The 15762-nt window shown below is 39.6% G+C and overlaps 1 protein-coding gene across 2 annotated transcripts; it reads right to left on the reverse strand.

Moving 5' to 3' along the window:
* Positions 1-1362: 1362 nt before the first annotated feature.
* Positions 1363-15722, reverse strand: LOC115432951 (lissencephaly-1 homolog A-like). Of its 2 annotated transcripts, none has more exons than XM_030154064.1 (11): positions 15566-15722; positions 9826-10109; positions 7562-7646; positions 7382-7456; positions 6807-7013; positions 5244-5412; positions 4697-4799; positions 4331-4559; positions 3761-3862; positions 2875-3031; positions 1363-2714 (listed from the first exon to the last, which is right to left on the reverse strand). In XM_030154064.1, the coding sequence occupies exons 2-11, from the start codon at positions 9855-9857 to the stop codon at positions 2641-2643; spliced, it is 1233 nt and encodes a 410-aa protein (XP_030009924.1). In that variant the 5' UTR covers positions 9858-10109; positions 15566-15722; the 3' UTR covers positions 1363-2640. The 2 variants fall into 2 exon arrangements, with proteins under 2 accessions (XP_030009924.1, XP_030009925.1); XM_030154065.1 differs by lacking the exon at positions 15566-15722 and adding an exon at positions 10780-10905.
* Between the last annotated feature and the right edge of the window lie 40 nt (positions 15723-15762).

Consider the following 15762-nt stretch of genomic DNA (forward strand, 5'->3'; position numbering starts at 1 on the left):
CTGAGAAACAGGAGTTTGCGTCTCAGACAGGTTTATTATCCTTTCATTAAGCCCCTTGTAGCCATTTCCCCTCACCGGCCCTCCAGGGGCAGACGGCCTTCCCATGTGAATTCATCATTTAAACTCCCAGGCCATGTGCTTTTAACATTTGTATTTGATATGCGTACCCTACTTGTCCTCACACACTACCACTCCCTTGCTCTCCACCCTAAAAAGACCTGCAGGATGGCGCAAGGTGTGGTGCGTGAACACTCACCGCCCTGGTAACTGTTGCCAGGATACTGCAGAGCTCAAGGGGAAGAGTAATGGCTGTGTGGGTGAGTGAGCAGGTGTGTGAGAGAGCACAGAAGTAGGCTGGGGTAGCGTACATAATTGATGAGGGGGTCTTAACTGTCCCTGCTGCCCCCTCATGTCTTTTCCTCTCCAGTCTTGGGCTAATAGAGCTGCACCTGAGGAATGAATGTCAAGAATTGTGCAGTCCTTTTCTTCTCTGCATGGAACATCTTTTGATCTAACACAACTGTAAAGTAGGACTGGTCATTCCTCGTCTGTTCCTTTTGAAACTTTACTCTAATGACCAGTGTTGGAATGTAACTGCAAATTTGTGGTATTTATATGTTACTTGAATATTTCCATTTGTTACAACTTTATACTTCCACACTATGACAACCCAAGACAGCCTTTCGACGAAGCTTTACTTTTCAGATTAGAAGTTATCTCCTTGTCCAGTGAAAACCATCTTCAACCAAACATCTGCAGAAGTAAATTGAATCCAAAATCATGTTTTTGCTTGGAAAAATGTGGAGTATTTTAAGTGCACTGTTAATGCTGAACACATGGTTTTGTAAAGACGCTTGTGAGAATATGATGCACTTTCAAAACAATGTGTTCAAATAGACTTTTAGATGTAAATAAGAATGATTGAACTTTCCCAATGCCAGAATTTACTTCAGCTTCTAACCCAAATTTTATTGGTAAATTGGTTTCAAGAATAAAACGATGAAATATTGTATTAAAACTGAGTGCGTATTCTTTAATATATACTCTAAAAATACTCTCTACATTCTACAAATGTTGACAATGAGAATCAATGAGAGTGCTATGTCAAGTTCTGTATGTCGATATTAGAATGAGTTTTACTTTCCCAGTTCAAACTTGATGCTTTTGATCGGGCTCCTTCTGTAAAATAAGTCTTCAGAGATGGAGCGGTAGTGTTGTGGTAACAAAAGCCCTGACAAGAACATGCACGTTCAATAGGTTCATTTAAGAACAGTGAAAGTGTGTTACCTCCCTAGGTGACCGGCAGTTTGAGACATGTTTTTCATCTTGATTTCACTTAATGAAAAAAAGAATACAAATAAGTAACTTATATTTACAGAATTTTATTTCATTATGTTGCAAACAATGACATCCAGATATATTGATACACAACTTTTACTGTGCGTGTATGTGCATTTGTGAGTGTATGTGTATGCAAGTGTAGAGAAAGCAGTGAGACCACAGAAAGCAGGATGAAAATCCCGTGTGAGGGAGCCCTCATTGGGTTAACAAGGCAGAGAAGATAGCGAGCAAGAGGGCACTGGGCGATTCTCTGGGGCGACATACACACACACAAACCTCAGAAAAGGTGAGCAGACTTTTTCCTCTGTAAAACACACTTTTGCTATGGGGGCGTGTGCCGTGTGCTCTCAGCAGCTTTAGGGATCATTAAGGTCCTGTGAGTGTCTACTATAAAGCAAGTCTGTTAAAAGAGATGAAGTAGTATGAATGAACACAGTGGATGAGAAGCTTTGCCTCCTGCCTTCTCTCCTCTGACCGTCAGAGCAGAGACGGTGGATAGATTCTCCTGTCGTAATTTACAAACACACACACTCACACAATGTATACACACATGTACACACGCACTCACCCACAGAACCTCGTGTGATTCAACTAGGGAGCTGCGTCCTGCTTTGTTTTTGTCCTTAAAACATTCTCCTCCTCCTCTCCTCACCTGGACAGCTTCCGTTTGTCCGTTCATTTACACTTGCTCGCTTCACACCCTCTCTATCACCATCCACACAGCGACAGAGCACAATGGAGACATGAAGTGAAAGAAAACTCAACAAAACCTAAACCCCTTCAGCTAGGGGCACCATTGGTTTTTCGTGCACTGTCAGTTTACCAGAATTCACCTGCACCAGCACACTAGGATATCACTACCCTTTGACCCGATGGGAAGTCATGACAACAGTATGCAAATTTGTCAAATTTAACAGTATACAATTTTTTTTTTGTTTGATTCACCATGCAAGGAATACTTCTTATCTTTTGAGTGTGTTTATGTGTCAGAGATTGCGTGACATTTATTAAGCGTACCCTACATCCAGAATAATTTACATAAAAGGACAATAGTCATCTTAATAGGGCTGGACTGATGAAAGAGAAAGGGAAGAAAGGGGAGGGGATGGGAAAGGGGGAAGGGCAAAGCGCCATGGTCAACTATGGTTTTGAGTGCGGCGGAGGGGGCAGAGGAGGGTCTGAGGACCAAAGGAAGGGGAGCCGGGGGGGGGGGGGGGGTAAGGTAGGGCAGGCTGGGGATATAGGGCTGCTTTTGGAGTTGGGAGGGAGGCAGGACAGGGCAGATGATGGAGGCGGACTTCAGCGGCACTCCCAGACTTTGACTGTCTGATCAACGCTGCCCGTCACCACGTAGGGAGCAGTCTTGTGGAAATCTGCGAGAGAGATACGAACATTTGCACAGTTGCCTTCTGGTAAATGTTACCACAGTGTTAAACATCATCATGTTATACCAAGATGCTAAAATACAGACTGGATTGAAAAAGGTGTGATTCATCTTTCGATTTCGGTTCTGTGTTATTGTCTGTGTCTTACCCAGAGAGGTAACAAAGTGTTCATGGGCACTCAGGGTCTTCATGCAGCGTTTGTTCTTGTAGTCCCAGATCCTAAGAGTTTTGTCATCAGCGCAGCTCACTATGAATCTTCCTCCAGGATGGACCAATACCCCACGCACCCAGTTGTCATGTCCCACCTGAGGAAAAAGTTAAAACTGATTACACACCACTTCCCATAATGACAAACGGTGCTGCCAAATCATATTGAAATGGTCATCACACTGTGAACATTTGCAAAACACTGCCTGAAATGAACATTTGACTCATCAGATGAAGGCCCCCTTAAAATGGACCACACATTCAAACTATCTGAACAATAGTGAAGCTCCAGCAAATATCAGCATCGGTTCGGTGTTGATGAAAGGTTAGCTGGATGAAAACTTGACTTAATTTGAATTCAGGAGAGATGTGTTACAAACACAAGTATTGTCTAAAACATGACAAGTAGTTATGACAACTTCCAGAAGAAAGAAAAACATTTTAGAGCAAACAAGAACAATTCAATTTCTTCCAGTGATTTTTTTTTTTAAATGTAAAATTGTGTTTAATTAGCTGGATTTTCATATGTAATAAAAGCATGTTCAAAATGGCACATTCCATCTGTTTATTTACTGAGAATTAGGCAATTAAATGGTTGGGGTCATTATTTAAAACATACCCATTAAAGCAGAAAACACAGGATGAGTATAGGTAATATTTACCTTTCAATATTTATTACACGTCACATCGTCACTGCATTACAAATGACTACTGCAGATTTACCTATATTGTAAAGGCCTAATTGTCCTAAGCATCACTTTAAACTGTACACACACACACACACACACACACACACACACACACACACACACCTTTAGGTTACTCACCAGAGTCATAAGGCAGATGCCAATGCTAACATCCCACATCTTAATTGTTTTATCTCTGGATCCAGAGAGGAGGAAGGGGCCAGGTTTTCCACTCTTCTTGCTCTATAAAAGTTATGCAAAGAAGATACATTTTAAGAAAGAGTAAGCATTGATGTGATTAATACAATACAATAATACAAAATTAATAATTCTAGTGGTGTCTAGGGACAGTGAACCAGTGAGTCTGTCAGCAATGTGTGCATTGTATATTAGTCTCCTGCTCTGTTCCCCCTTCAACTAAAACCATTAAAAATTCCCACCAGTGCAAGTCAAATATGACTGTTACCACATTAGTCCTCCCAAATATTACTTTTACCACTCCACACAAAACAAGTGTAGTGTGAAAGCCTATTGGTCTCAGCCTCTCTGAAACCCTTGCTCTCTTCCTTGTAGGTAATTATTATCTGAATACTTCCTATAATGCAGTCATGAATTTCTGAGAAGTGGTCTGTATTTTAAAATAACCTGGGGAAATCCTGCAGCAAAACCATGACTTTACAGAGTCAAAGACTGTTCAGGTGCAGCATGTACCTCTGAGCCTGTGGCCTCCAGGATGGTTGGGTGGGCACTGTCAGGGGCCCAGGCAATACACTCCACCACATGTTCATGCTCCCGCAACTCAGCTTTACACTCCTTAGAGGCAACCACCCACACACGCACCGTCTGGTCATTGGAGCAGCTGGCGATCAATGAGCCATCCTGGTTGGGACGTACCATCCTCACCCACTCCCTGTGGCCTGTAAATGTCTTCACACAATACCTACAGGCACACACATTGTACCAGTTAAAACTATGAGCCTGCAGATTAAGAGGCATTTGTTTTAGTGTCATTAAATATTAAAAATCAGAGTTAATTGTTAGAATTAATCATGTTAAGAGAATGAGGATATGCCTTACCCAGTGGCCACCTCCCACATCTTGATGGTCTTGTCTCTGGAGGCAGACACTATGTGGTCACCGTTTGGCATGATGGCTACAGACGACACATTGTGATCGTGGCCTGGACGACACAATCAAGAACTTACTTGAGTTTCTGAAATTGGTTTGTGAATGCTCAAACTAGAAAATGATCTGATCTTTTGGTTTCTAAAGCAATCTAAGAACAAATGCTGTTTAAGACAATAAAATAAGTGATTAATACAAAAGATCTTAATGACAAACAGTCTAGTAAAACAGTGTATGTAAGTTGCAGGCACTACTTGGTCAGATCTAACGTTTTGAAGATAATCAAGGGTGACCTTAGCCCCAAAAGACCCAGCTGAGTCATTTTATAAATATGTACATACAGTGGCCTCAAGACGGAGAGTGCACCACAACATAATACTGAAGAACAGATGCATAAGTACTTGTGCATTAGACCAATTGACTATGCATGTGAATTTCCTGAAACCATTGCCTAGTTACTTTTGTACTGTAATGGGTCATGTGTCCATTATTATCTCACCGTGCATTGTTCGGATGCACTCAAACCCTTGGAAGTCCCAAAGTTTGATGCTCATGTCAGCTGAGCATGAGGCCAGCAGCTTTCCCGTCTGGTCAAAGGAGATGTCCTGCACAGAGTCCGTGTGGCCCTTCAAAGTTCGCTCAAAGTCTCCTGCCTCATAATCCCATACCTAAAAAAAACAGCAGATTTTTTTCACCAAGGCACATCAGTTATCAGATTATTTTTCTTTACCTTACAGAAAAATCCATATTTGACAGCAACATTGTTTAAATCATTTCAATTTAACTGCATAAGGGCAAATTTTTATTCTAGCAAAATAAGAGAAAATTCTTTATTCTAGCAAAATCTGATACTATGAATACACAATCACAGGAAAACCAGCCTAATAACCTACTTGACCATGTTAGATCTTTAGTTTTGCAATTCTGAATGTTGAAAAATGTGAAAGCAGACATACAGATTAAACTGTTTAAATGAAGTCACATACTTTTACTTTCCTGAGTAAGTACATAACAAAGAGCAGTGACATACAAAACTGTGCTGTTTAATAATAAATCAAACATTCTGCTGACACAGTTTATTGTTTAATCAATTAAAAGACAGAGAGGAGCAATAGTTTAAAGAGAAAGAGTTGTGAATTTCCCATGGTGCTGTGCTCTGAGAGTGTTGCCTCTAACAACAAGAGCATCAGCCCATCTCTACACAGATGAGCAGTGACAAAGCAAAAAAAAAAAAAAGAAACAGTGGGTAAGGGAGGGAGGAAGCAAGGGGAATGAGGGAGGGGGCAGTGGGGGAAAGTGTGCTGAAGCAGAAGCACTGTGGATAAAAAGAGCGAGCAGGCTCAGATCTGCAGTACTGCTTTCATCTGAAGGGTCAGAGCTGCAGAGGCTGTGTAGTCGTGCGCTGCAACACTCTGATTTTGCTTATAAATACTGGTACAGAGCCATTAGTATCCTTCAGTATTGTTTTATAAGATACACTTATTTGAAGGGCCTCTCACTTTAAAACCGCACATTATTCAGTACAAGCAAAAGAAAAAATAACTTTTAACACAACAGATCCTAATGGCATAGAAGGTACAGATCAGTGTGATACTGCTATTTACATAAATGAGGATCAAATATATAATGCTTATATTTTTGTGGGGGAAACACAAAAATAATATTTTGGACAACATCTTCCAAAATTGTGTTTCTACATCTGAGAATTGACAAGCTTATTGTGATTCAATATTTCAGCCACATTTCTCCCAGTGCACTGTGATACACTCTGTAAAGACTTGCCAGTTACTGTGTGAAAATCTAAGCCAAATGTAAAACAATCTAAAATATTACTTCCTGTAATAAAAACCAGTGTTTGTCCAAATTATGTCAGAGACATATTGATTTAAGTCTTCGGACATTTTTTAGAGGTTGTAGTTTATTGGATGGTTGGATTGTATTTCAATATACTGGATGTCACAAGAATTAAGCAGACAAGGTCAACAGCAGAGACGATGTCCTGTATTTTAACAGATGGGGTTTGCCTTGGCTGTGCATGGAGCTGGTCTGTAAACACACCCACCTTGATAGTAGCATCCTCAGATGCTGTGACCATGACAGAGAAGACTGGGTGGAATATGACTCGTGTGACTGGAGCGCGGTGCCCACTCAGGGCGTATCTCTCTGGAGGACGAGGGATCCATTCTTTGGGGTCTCTCTTCTGTCCAACAGACCCTCCATGTGTCATTTCCTCCTTCGCTTCATTGAGCTTTGACTCCAGCTCCATCACCTAACACAGGGCAAGGTGAGTTGAGAGGCAGAAGAGTAAGAACAGGTCAAAAAGAAGGCAAATGAGGAAAACAAGAAAGACACATTTAGAGAGCGGAGAACAGTGAACAAGAAAAATGAGGCCATTCATTTAGTTTTTGCTCTGACCAGCTCAAGACTATACACATACACACCAATGTCTTTGGTCGATGAGTAAACACAGCTGCACACAATAAGAAAATAAGGCAAAAGACAAGACATTTTGTTCATGTCACGCAAAATTATATTAAAGGACCATAATATTAACCTGTTAAACTCCCTACATACTACACCGAGCATCTCTGACTGTTCAAATAATAGAGTATCATCTTGCACACAAACATTCCTCACCTTCTTCTGTAATCTGATGACTGAGGTCCACTTCTTTTCCAAAAGACCCGCATACTTTTTATCTACTTCTTCATTCTATAAGCAGAGGAAAGGCAAACAGAGCCACAGAAAAATTAAGCTACATTCCTCAGAGTTAAAATAAATGGATTCTGCTATTGTAACATGTGTATCTCTTCTTACCATATCTAACTCTGCTTCTTTCTTAAAGGTGGAATAGGCCTCCTCATATCCATTGGAGCGGAGATAGTCTGCTATAGCCCGGTTTCTGAGAAAAAGCAGAACAACTTTTATTCATAACTTACAAATAGGGATCTCACGCAGTTGTATAAACCTGTACTGAGTTTTTCTTTTTTCCCTGAGAGAGAACAAAGATTTACAAATCTGTATTTCAGCCTCATGAATGAATCACTGGCTGACGCCATGTAATAATAAGCTAGTGGTTATCTCATATTAGCATATCATCCCAATTAATCAGTCCATCACTGCTCCTAAAAATAACTACTGAAGTGTCACTATCTTTACAATTTTATTGGATTATATCCACAATTCTAATTCCTCTAATAGGGAAAGTGGACTTAGATTAGACTGTTGTGAGTAGGGCTGGGTATCATGGCCAATTTCCTTAACTGATTCTATTTCGATTCATAAGGCTCTGGATCAATTGATCACAATTCGATTTGATCCAGTATCAATTCAGTATTAACTGACTGATTCAGATTGATTTAGTGATACCAAAGTACAATTTTGAGCTGTAACCTGATTATATGACTACCGCAGCCATGCAACACATCAATACTGGTATGAATATTGACATAAGAAAGGAAATTTCACTAGTAAACAGCTGAATCTGCTCTAAAATAATGAACGGGACAGAAACATTGCCATGTTTCTACAGTGGCTCAGAATGGACTTCTTTGTCATCTTTATTCTGTTTTATGGCTGGTGGCTTCAACCGTTAAGGTGCATTACTATCACCTATGGCTGAGTGTGGATCCAAGTTAATATCCCTAGAACGACTGGTTTCCGTGACCTGCCTTGGAGAGCCTCCGCCGACCAGACGGTCCAGGCGGCCAGTTCCTCCGCACTGCAGGTTCGAGGCAGAGAGGACCTCCCACAGGGGTGTTTTCTCCACCCTTCCTCCACGCCCCTCCCATACCAGAACAGTCACGAGCGAGATTGAGATGCCCCTTCTACCCCAGGGGCCTGCAAGATGCAGCTGGCCGCACCTCAGCGTTGGCAGTACCTGGGTCAGGTACTTGCCATTCCACTCTGAAAAATCAATCTCATCTACTATTACTCGATAACGCAAAATTTTAATAAAATCGATCTAATCGATTTTTTTTACCCAGCCCTAGTTGTGAGACATTTTAGTTTTACACTACTAATGATGTTACTAGAATAATCTTCTCAACCAATGATCTCAATGAAGTGTATGTGAGAGTGCCATCCTATTATTGCAATAGCTCCACCTTAACAAAAACACAGGTTCTTCCTTAAAAAGAGAGGAGACCACACCCAGTCTAACAGATGGGAGCACTGGGATTCGAGTTTCATGGCTCCACTTTAAATGTCAGTAAATTTGAATGAGAGCCAAAAGAAATTATGATTATTGAGAGGAAAAAAGAAAAACCCAGGACTGATTCACTGGGAAGCTGTGTTTAGTGGTGCTGTGGAAACTAGAAACGCAGCACACAGAGGGAACATTAAGCACAGACAACCGAGGACTGGGCAACCACAGTAACATGAAAACACAACCCTAGATACACATACAGACATACACAGTTATATAAATAAGTGGAACAGCTCTTTCATGAGACGAGGGGTGAATATTTCATAAGTTACAGTGCTAAATTTAGGCAACAGTTTTAGGATGTTTTTTAACAGCTGATATTAGTTTTATATGCTAATTTTAACGTCTATATTTTGAGTAAATTGCCATTCAAATGTTTTAATTTATCACATTTACAATTGTTTTCTTTAAGAGTAGAGGGTTTTATCAAGATGATAATAAACAAAATCTGATATTTTGATGTTGGGAGTATACCACATGGTCTGCACATATTCTGCTGCTTGGGGCTGCTCTCATTAACCAGTCGTCATTTGAGGTCCCCTCCTCCTTCCCCATCCCCCTCATTTCTTTGCTCCTGTCATGTGGGTTATGAAATATTCACTAAGCAGCTATCAAGTGAAGCACCTTGGAGCTCACATCTCTTCACATCATCTCTACCATTACACATTCTTATACAGAAATCCACTTTCTCACACCTGCAATAACCCCTGCATAGACCAGACAGGTTACTATCTGACAACTTTTTATCAGTAGAAGAAAGTGATGAATGTACCATGGTCTAATGCACAGTGCACGTGTGTTTGTTGACATGCCTGTGCTTGTTTTGTGTGTTTAGAGAGCCAGCACACCCACATACTTATGTCCAGACACTCACAGTTCATCTCTCTGTCTCTGTGACAGCACCATGGTGGCTGCTGTTCACTCCCTCTCGGGGAGGTAAGGGCGAGGTGATGGGCTGAGGGACGCTGGCCTCGAAGTACGCAGAGAGGAGGTGTTCCTTCCCTTAGTGAGGCGTTTCCTTCAGAGAATTAGGGATGGAGAAAAACGGGCCACACTGGGTAAGGCTGACTGGAGATGGGGCTGTCGATCAGCTGACAGGTCAAGACTCCACAAGAACTGTGCCTGGCCCAAATCTCAATGGTCAAGCGTTCCCATTACCTGATGAATGGAGGAGAGGGAGAGAAGTAAGTATAAATAGAAAATTACAAAGTGGCTGCCAGAGACAATGGGCATCATGCCATTTACATTACAAGGTTTAAGTAAATGAAGCAGAGAGGCACGAAAAAATGCAAAAGTGAAACAAGTTAAATTAAGCAAAACACAGCAGGAAAGTCCTGCTAGGAACTCCTGATTATTTGTCTTCAACACTTGCTTAAACACTGGCACTGGTTTAATCAATCAAATTTTATGTACGTAGCGCTACAGCATAACAAAGGTTATCTCGTGACACTTTGCATTTACAGCTCGTCTAAACGAGCCTCGTAAATCAATTATTTTTCCATAAATAAAGAAGACATCCTGCATCTAGCTCTATATCACTTGTCTAGTGCCTGTACAGTGTCAGAAAATATAAATAGGCACTGATCCATTTCCTGAAAAGACCTGGATGTCAAATGTCATCTTGTGTTGACTCATCACTCCAATGAAAGTCTGTTTACTATCACACAAGACAAACAACATCAACAAATCCTGATATTACGAAGTTCCAACTAAACAGTTACTTAACATACTTGCTTCATAAGCCATTACAACAATCCAAAAATTGCAGCAAGTGGTTCATAACACAAAAATAGATATTTTTCTTAATAATGATTTTAATGTCACTTACCCAACAAAGATCAAAAGCACAGAATGAATAACTGAACATGCCATTCAGTGATTGCAAACCTGTAATTCACTTCTTGAGCTTCAACACTAGTAGCACCTGAGACCACAATGCCACTAAGCAGCTTAGCCGCCAGACAAAGACAACCTTGCGTCTGTGGGTGTCTCACAGTGATAGAGACCACAAGTCCTCCATACAGCTGACAGTGCAACATAAAGATGGCACTGGACGGCAGCTAACAGGATTAACCCCAGACACGGGAGAGAGAACTTTAACAGCAGGCCACCCTGGCTACCTGGCTATCTGGCTGGCTATCAGTGCCTAGTGCATCAACTCCTTTATTTCACTTTCTTAACACAACACACTGCTTCAGAAAGGTAAATAAATGCAGAGTCACGTTACTGCAATTAATCACTTATGCAAACCTATCATTTGGGGGTTTTCTTATCTACATTTTTCTTGGAGATGGTTGAAAACTTGAGGATTTCTTTTCAGTGAAAGCATGGCAGCCAGAGCAAACAAAACATTTAGCCAGGAAAGGTCCTCAAGTGTCCTAGAAAGAACTCCTCTCTTCTGTCTGCAAACTTAATGAGTGTTCTGGGCTGACAGGACTGGCTAGTGTTTTTAGCTGAGCAGCACTCTTCAGTGTGCTTCAGAAATAGCATTTGACCAAACAGACATCCTCCAAATTATTACGTAACCATTTCTTTTTACACCTGCATGAGATTCCGAAAGCCAAGAAATGTATAAATGCATGCACACACATCCACACAAAAAGTACAAGTGATAGTGTGAGGACTGGTTTTGTTAGCCATAGGTCTTCCTCCAGCTATCGAAATAGTGTCCAGTTATCTAGATTTAGTGCTACTCACTGCAACATTGTGAGTCATAAATCAGAAAGAAAGGCCAAAGTCTTTTCTGTGACAAAAAAGAAAGGAAAAGTTAAAGTTATAAAACATTAGAGTACACCTGTGTAAAGCGATTATAAACACAGATCATTTTCAGCCCTAATTCAGACATACCAAAGATTCAACTGAGGTTAACATTAAAAAAAAAAAAGGTATTCAACTCTATTTCAGTATGAGAGAGATTAAGCTACCAGTATTTTGTTTTCACAGACAAGATGGCTTTAGGTAAGGGCTTAACACTAAAAAAAATAGTCTGTAACAATCATAAGGAGTCTGATGATGTATTTACATGTATGGCTAAAAATTAACATTACAAATGAAACTCTTGCCATGAGATTTATGTACATTACCTGGCAAAATCCTAAGAAAGCCAAAAACAGTTTAACCTCTATGGTGGTCAAGGGGTGGGTTAAAGTATAGTTCAAACTGACAATGACCTGACACTTTCTACTTTGAGGGGATCACCGCCAAGATTGCCTCAAAACCACAACAGGGGGAAAAGATGACATTGATCTTACATGAATATATTAATACTCTGACTGGTTTGGATTTTTACTTTGATTTTTTCTATATAGTACAATATGAACCATACTGACAAAAAAGGACCCATTTTGATCAATTGATAATATTATACAAGTCACTGTTTCTATACATTTTAAGTTCTTTTCTCAACACAGTAAAAACAATGATTATCTACAGAGGAAAACCATGATGGGAACTGAAGGACCTAGGCCAGCTGCAGGCAAAAGATAACTAAGGAACCCTCGTTTAAGAGACAAGCTGTACAATTAATTTGACATTTTCAAGGTTAGTCACAACAAGATGAAATGATTTGATTAATACTTATGAAACCAAACATTGTTAGAAATATTCCACTGAGAGTGGACCGTTGACCTACCAGGAATAGTAATATACAATTGTCAACTTTCTATAAATTCATAATGATAAAATTATGCTTTAATCTCTATAAATCAACTGTTGTCCAATGAATCAGTTAATTTCAAACAAAACATAAAAAATAGAAGAAGCTGAGTTTGTCACAAATGAGTTGTTTTTCTACCACACCAAGCTATGTTTTCTACACATAGACCAAACTTGAATTGGCTGGAAAAGCACATTTAGTGAGTAACTTAAACATTTTTACCTACAGTAAGGATACTAGACAGAAGTAATACAACAACTCATATCCACTTCCACACAGCTTCATCACTCTATTCACACCCCATTTGTGTTGAGTCCTGGGCTTATGTTCAATCTAGGATCATGCTACACTCATTCAAGGTGTCATGGCTTGACTAATCCTATATAAAGGTAAATAACGAATGACATGCTGAACTGAACCATAAACATTACAAAACATTACAGACAACAAGGTAACTTTTAAAAATGTGTGGAATCCTTTCATTAACATCCATAAATTGTTGATATATAAACTGGGATTTCTCCAATATGCCACCCCCTTGGGATCCAGGCCAAACTCACCACAAGGTCATACATCTGCATTTGAACTCACAGCAGAACAAGAGTGTGTAATAACATGAGGTCATTAAAAGAGATAATCAAACAACAGTAATTGATGTAGACCTAATAAAAAAAATAAAATAAAATATGTAAATGGAAGGGAGTATCACAATTATGTAAAATAATTGTCATTATTTTTCATTGCAATATGGTGCTATGTAATAACTGTGCCTCCTCTCTTAAAAGAAATCCATAAAAACCTACTTATTACCTCTTAATTTCACATCAAGAGAAAAAAACCTAAACAAGGAAATTCCAGGAACAATGACACACTATACATAGAGCAAATAATCCTATTTAGATTGGTGACCAGCAATGTGGATACTATTGGGAGTGTAGATGATATTAACACCACATTTATCATTAACTGAAGTTATTGGGGCAGTCCAGAAAAACTTCACAGCATCTGCACTCCATCCATTAACATAAAGTAATTTTTAATATAACAAAAAGTGACAAGAAAAAAGGACTGGATTTCAAAAAATAAAACATGCGACAATCTTCCTTAAGTGAAATAAATTAAAACAAACACTGTCAAAATTCCTGGATCAGGATCAGGATCTCAGCCATCATACTATTTGTTACCAAGATGCTGAGCTGTGCCCCTCTATGGGTGACCTTTAGACTAGTCCATGCTAGCACCAATCAAAAATAAAAGAAATACATGTTTTCAGATCAATTACAATATGCAATGATTGATTTCTCCAACTAGCTGTCTACAGTCCAGCTAAATCCTACTTCTCCTTCATTAGTGATGCATACTGGCAAAAGTATTCATTGTGATATTAGTGATTAGTGTCCTTTTCCAAACTAAACGCTATTAGTTTAAAAATTATTTAACGTTAACATGCAACATCTGATATAAATATCGTGATCTCAAATTCATACACACCAGAAAGAAAAACATAAAACAGGTTCTTTCTAAATATCAATACTAGTAATATGATGGTCAGTTTTGATTTAAAAACAGTGTACTCAGATGTGTGTGAAAGTAATCAGATAATAGAGCACCTGACGCAGCATATGCAAGAACGCAGGTAGAAAGTAAGATCACAGTAAAAAATTAGATGCTGACAATGACTGCACTACTATGATGATCAGGATTCTAAAATGTATAATAATGTGTACAACTCAGATAAAATGATGAAGTGTTTTTGAAAACATGTGACATGTCCTGGCACTCTGACTGAGGTATTGAGGAGACATGGGCCTGCACATTGCTGCTTTTTAAGAAAAACAACAGAGAAATTAAGACGTTTAAAATTAAGCAAGTGAAAATCACTAACACAGTGCGTTAAGTTGATTCTATGAATGAATAACATCACAAAGCCTTGCCTGGGATTATAATGTTGTGGTGATAGTCCTGTAGTCTCCACCCTGATCGTGATCCCTCAAACCTTTGTACGTGAGCTTGAGGAAGACTAACGAATGTAATAAAACCACATAGACACGAACTAGTGGCTGCTTTTTTCTTTAATTATTAAGAATACGTTAAAAATCTGGTTCGTGTGGCGTCTTTCAAAGCTTCGATGGCCACAAGGGCAAAGTTGCAGCAATGGCTCAGCAACGCCCTTTCTAGCTAACGTTAGCTTAGCAGGGTGACGTAGAAGATGAAGCTGTCAGTTTGAGCAGACTGGATTTACACCATCATACGGTCTCCAAAACATACTCCGGATATGAAATGAAAATACCAATTAGTTAAGCAACATGACATCTTATTACAATAAAACATTCGTTATCATTTACAAAGATAATAAGCTATTAGACTGATAAACGTTACTGGGTTGTAAGGAGATGGTTAACTACAGCACAAAACGCATCAACAGAAATGAAGATTACCACGACAAAATATTAAAAGCCTTGCAGTATAAAGGGATAAATTTAAATTATATGTGTATATATGCAACATCTGAAGATATCCCCACGGCTGAGGAAAACATGGCAGTATACTGACAGCACCTAACGTTAGCTTAGCCGGCTAACTTACCACGTTAGCTCATCCCTAATGAACTTCCATAAATAGACGAAGCTAACGCTAGCCAAATGATGTTAGCTAGGTTTCACAACAAGTGTCTAGATGCATCTAAATCACTGACCGAAAACCACAAAATTGGCCTTGAGATCACTATCATGTATATCGTGGTAAAATAATATCACTGTTATCCTCTCCTCACGCCCCTTCTCTTAATCGATGCTCTTGTGAATGCCAACTATGCCACTTAGCTTAGCTTTCGGCTTCTCCGCCATTTTGAGATTGGAACGGGAAAGCGCAGACACTGCAGGCAATTCGTCGTCAAAATAACAAGTAATTTTAAGTGTCAAAACATGAATATGCTGGCATGTACGCACTTATAACTCACCTTTTGATAGATGGTGATATTCATAGCCCAGTGTCTGATCTAAACGTCTGATATAAAACTCTAGTTTTGATCCGACTTTTCACATCAGCCGGCACGGTCAGTCAGATTTTTTCTCTTTGGTGCCGCCGCATTCTCCCGGCCCCGGCTAACGGTCGCGATTGGACATCGGGCACGCGCACGTCGAGGTAAACGGTGAC

This window comes from Sphaeramia orbicularis, chromosome 14, assembly GCF_902148855.1.
Source record: "Sphaeramia orbicularis chromosome 14, fSphaOr1.1, whole genome shotgun sequence".
Classification (NCBI taxonomy): domain Eukaryota; kingdom Metazoa; phylum Chordata; class Actinopteri; order Kurtiformes; family Apogonidae; genus Sphaeramia; species Sphaeramia orbicularis.

Bases quoted from the DNA above. Each gene is read 5' to 3' on its own strand.
- LOC115432951 (XM_030154064.1), bottom strand. From the start codon at position 9,857: ATGGTGCTGTCACAGAGACAGAGAGATGAACT. The intron at 5,413-6,806 runs GTGGGTGTGTTT...TGTTTTTTTTAG, and splicing joins CTGAGGATGCTACTATCAAG to GTATGGGATTATGAGGCAGG. The intron at 4,800-5,243 runs GTGAGATAATAA...TGTGTCGTCCAG, and splicing joins GTGCATCCGAACAATGCACG to GCCACGATCACAATGTGTCG.